General features: G+C 46.3%; 1 protein-coding gene across 1 annotated transcript; it reads left to right on the top strand.

Annotated features, from left to right (window-relative positions):
• Positions 1-242: 242 nt before the first annotated feature.
• On the top strand, positions 243-2,481 carry LOC140116848 (ecto-ADP-ribosyltransferase 5-like). Its single transcript, XM_072133286.1, has 2 exons — positions 243-1,026; positions 2,417-2,481. The coding sequence occupies exons 1-2, from the start codon at positions 363-365 to the stop codon at positions 2,479-2,481; spliced, it is 729 nt and encodes a 242-aa protein (XP_071989387.1). The 5' UTR covers positions 243-362.
• Positions 2,482-4,165: the final 1,684 nt, after the last annotated feature.

The following is a 4,165-nucleotide window of genomic DNA, read 5'->3' as shown; positions in this document are numbered from 1 at the left end:
TATAAGGGCCTATAAGTAAAGTTTAGAGGCCAGAAGTCAGGGCAGACAAATAAGGATCATAGTCAGGTCAAGCCAGGACTTGGGCAGAGTATAATGCTGACGCACACACCAAAACAACTTCAAGGAATCGGGGTCCAAAACATTTGTTCAAGCAGATGAGCTTTAGCCTATTTATTTCTAAAGATAATTTTGGCACACAAGAAGAAGCCGAAAGAAAATAAAACCAAAGACTCGAGAGACACGTGTGGGTGTAGCCCTACATAACTCCGCAGTTAGTTCTGGTCGGTGAAGCATAGTATCGGATTCTCTGTAACTAAATCTGTTGTATTTTCCAGGTTTTGTGCCTGACAGCTACGTTCCGCATGCAGGAGGGGTTTTTTGATGACCAATACATCGGATGCACCGAGGAAATGGAGACATTAGCCCCCGAAATACTGGAGAAGGAGAAAATGGCTTCAGCTGAATTTAAAAAGCAGTGGAATGAAGCAGCTGAAGTTTGGGAAAGCGCAAAACCTTACCTGAAAAATATTCCGGAAGGTTTTAAGGATGAATACGGGATCGCATTGTTGACCTTCTGGTTTTTAGATTTAAATATAAGCGTAAGTATCATAAATGCTTTGAGACGATTCCAAGATCCCAAGTCCTTCAGGTACCATTCATTTCATTTCTACCTTACCCGAGCCTTGTCTCTACTACGACCCGGCTGTGGTGGGAAACTCGTCACTGTATATCAGGAACTCCATCTTCAAGTTCAGAAGCCTCTTGCCCCGGAGGTACGATTTTCAGGAATTGGATTATTTATTACTAATAATGAACCGAAAAAGAAAAACGGTGACTTATCGCTCATCATTAACACGTGTTTTGGGATGAAAATGCTACAATTCTCAGTTTTTCCATTGGTTAAGGGTTTATTGATTCCAATGAATGAAGTGTTCCGGATCAGAAGCTACGATGAGGTAGAGAACCAGATCATCGTGGAGAGCACCTACAGGAAGTGCAGCTACTACAACTGCGCCTACCTGGGAGGTAAGTCACCAGTAGTGAAGAGCAGGTCTGTCGAAATTCAGGTATGACGCGTTTAGCCAAACATTTGGAAAAAAATTGGTTTGGGACCTGGACTTGAAGTTAATGGGAATGCAAATTTTAACACCTAAAATGCTGGTAGTAAAGGGGGGGATAGAAGATGGGTTGGGTAGTGATGAGTGGAGCGGACCAGCGCTGTACGGGGGAGCGGAGGAGGCAGATGGAAGGTTATGTGAAGTACTGATGCGTATTCCCAGGATGGAGAGGCCAGAGAACATGGCGACCAGCACACGCCAAATTATAGAGCAGGGCCCCAACCAAATTTAGGGTGCGGCTAGTAATTTTCTATGGATATTGACAGGAGAAGCCAGAGCGGCCATACATAATACCGACCTCTGTATACAAACACCTCCTACTCACCAAAATATCCCTCACCCAAAAATCAGAGACACAGACCCTGCGTGACGGCTGGGATGAAAGGGCCACAGTTTTATTAAAGAACATATGAATAATAAAATATTTTATTCATTATTAAAGGGGTTTTCCCACGAAAAAAGTTAGGCACTATCCATGGGATAGGGCCTAACTTGCTGATCAGTGGGGGTCTCAGTACTGAAACCCCCGCAGATCGCGAAAACGAGGGGATCAACTGACCCCATGGTACTCCTCAGATTAATGGAGTGGCCGTCTGCTCTGTTAATCTTAGGAGCTGCGAGGGGTCGGTCAGACCCCGCATTTTTACAATCTGTAAGGGTCTCAGCACTGAGACCCCCACTGATCAGCTAGTTTGGCCCCATGCCCTGGATAGGGCCTAACATTGCTTAGTGGGAAAACCCCTTTAAATATAAAGTGATTTACAGACCAAACTGACAAGACCCGAGAGGGGTGATCCCCAGGTACTCGCTACCTGCCTACCCCCACTGTGCCGGCTCGGGGGCCTACAAATATGTCACAGGTAGCCCTGTCCTACCTGTACCCACTGCCCGGTGGGCCAGCTACACGACACCATCAGCGTCTATGTCCCTCTAGGTTATGCGTTCAGCGCACCCCTTTTCCGTATATTCCCCCTCAGAGGCCTAATCCTGCGGCTGCGTGACAAATCTTTACCCTAACCCAAGGGCGAGCGGCATCTTCACTCATGCAAGAGGAAGCCAGAAATGGCACCATGGCCCATTAGAATGGGTAAGGCCCCACCGTACCCTCGTCCACCCTCCACTTCCCCTTGTGTAGTCCATTAACCCTTTGCCTGCTTTGTCTGACCTCCTGTCCATTCCTGTGTCAGACGGGGCAGAAGAAACAGCATTGTGGCAGCATGGGATGAGCGGACCTGTTAACAGCCTAGGGAGACTTTCTACAAGATTTCACCATTTACATTTCTTCTCTATTTTTTTAGGGACTAAAAGCCCAAACTGCAGCCACATCATTCGATCATCAGGTGAGAAGCAGCGTTACTACTGACTAGGGATGAGGGAACCCAACAGCAATGTCTGGGTCCATTCCAAACTTTGCTGGTTCTGCCATAAGTCTCTGCCCCTGATGGTAACTTCCTGGCAGTTTGAGCCGGCACCCATTGTGGGTGTTACTGGTGAGGGTGAGCATTCGGGTTTGTGAACCAAAGTTTGAGGTTGGATTCGGCTGAACTTGCTGGACCTGAACAGGTCCACACATTCCTATTACTGACTTCTCCTTCTCGGTTGTGGTCACATGTCTGAGTTTTTTGCATAGTAAAGATGTGATGGTTGATGGGGCCTCCACCACCATCAGTAGTAGACTATGATATGGGCGGTTTAGGCAGTGCCCGGGGCCCAAGCCTTCTAGGATGCCCATGGCCACCCAAACAAGGTCCTCCAAAGTCCTGAAACCGCAGATTGAGAGCAGCAGAAGGGACACATCCTCCATTCCCCATGAAGCTGATTCTAGTCCCAGATGTAGGAAGTAATTCCAGACTTGTAGGGGCTACACTAATCCTACAGCCCCGGGCATCCTTATTCCTCCTCTGCCAGAGATGGTCCTCATCTTCCAGGATTTAGAAACAATTACCTCGTCCTGTATGAATTACGTAGGTTACTCATCATTCCTGTCCATAAAACAGTTTTGATTGGTCAGTAATTTTTCGATAAGTTTGGTTCAACTGCTCAGAAGATTCTAGAAAACCTAATATGGGAAAACCAAAATAATGATATTTTAGCAGAGGAACCTGTCTAGTCCTACACCCCTCCTGCTATGTGTCATGTAATAGTGTGAGTAACACGAGGTGTGGACCTCCTGTATCAGCATTGTCTATGTGTCACCTACAGCTATAACCATCCGTACCCGGGGTCTACATCCTCCCCCACCTTTATTTAACCAACTATTGAATTTCCTATGTATCTGTGGAGTCTTGGTGGAAATGCTCACATTCAGACCTTTCTTCATCTTAACATTCCAATATTTCATTGAACCGTTTCTTTCCAGCTCCTCCCATTATGAAGTTCAGTGACGCGGTGATGCTGCCTCTAGTGGTCGCTGCCAGTGTTGCAATCAGTTGGGCTACAAGCTGAATCCTCGGGCTGGAGGAAGACTGAAGATCACAGGGTCACCAGATGAGAAGGTCCTATGCTGACGTCAGTGTGAGATACTGATCTTCATGTCTCCTCCATAACTGAGCGGTAACTATTGGCAATAGAATAAAAAAATCTGCATTAAAATTTATGGATTTTTTTGTTGTTTTTTTGAAGTTCCTTACATAATTATCCTCAAATACCAGACAATACTACATATTATATACCACAACTACCTGAGGCAGGTCTCCCCTAGGTGCAGGACACAATATATTATCACATACGTGTAACACCCCTTCAGGCCAACCTCTGCAGGAAGGGTGTATGGTGACTTCAAACTCAATATGGCGCCCGAATCTTGCTTGAAGCTCTGTAGGTAAGCAGGAGGGTCATGCTCTCCGGCCAGGGGGTGACTCGGGGAACCCCTGCCTTAGCTCAGTGCACACTCACAATAGGTAAGGGTAAGATAACTTGGCAGGTTTATTGTAAGGGATGGAATTAGGGATAAGCCAAGTGCAATTAATGCAACAGGGAAAAACATAAACCAGGATACAGAGGCAGATTTTCTACTAAAATGTACCACGAGTGGCAATAAAGGGTAA

This window comes from Engystomops pustulosus, chromosome 2 (genome assembly GCF_040894005.1).
Source record: "Engystomops pustulosus chromosome 2, aEngPut4.maternal, whole genome shotgun sequence".
NCBI classification, from domain to species: domain Eukaryota; kingdom Metazoa; phylum Chordata; class Amphibia; order Anura; family Leptodactylidae; genus Engystomops; species Engystomops pustulosus.
The sequence above is the reverse complement of the archived record's forward strand: the minus strand, read 5'-3'. Positions and strand labels throughout refer to the sequence as shown.

Coding starts and splice junctions, on each gene's coding strand:
- LOC140116848 (XM_072133286.1), top strand. CDS start 363: ATGCAGGAGGGGTTTTTTGATGACCAATACATCGGATGCACCGAGGAA. Junction 1,027..2,416: donor CAACTGCGCCTACCTGGGAG/GTAAGTCACCAG, acceptor CTATTTTTTTAG/GGACTAAAAGCCCAAACTGC.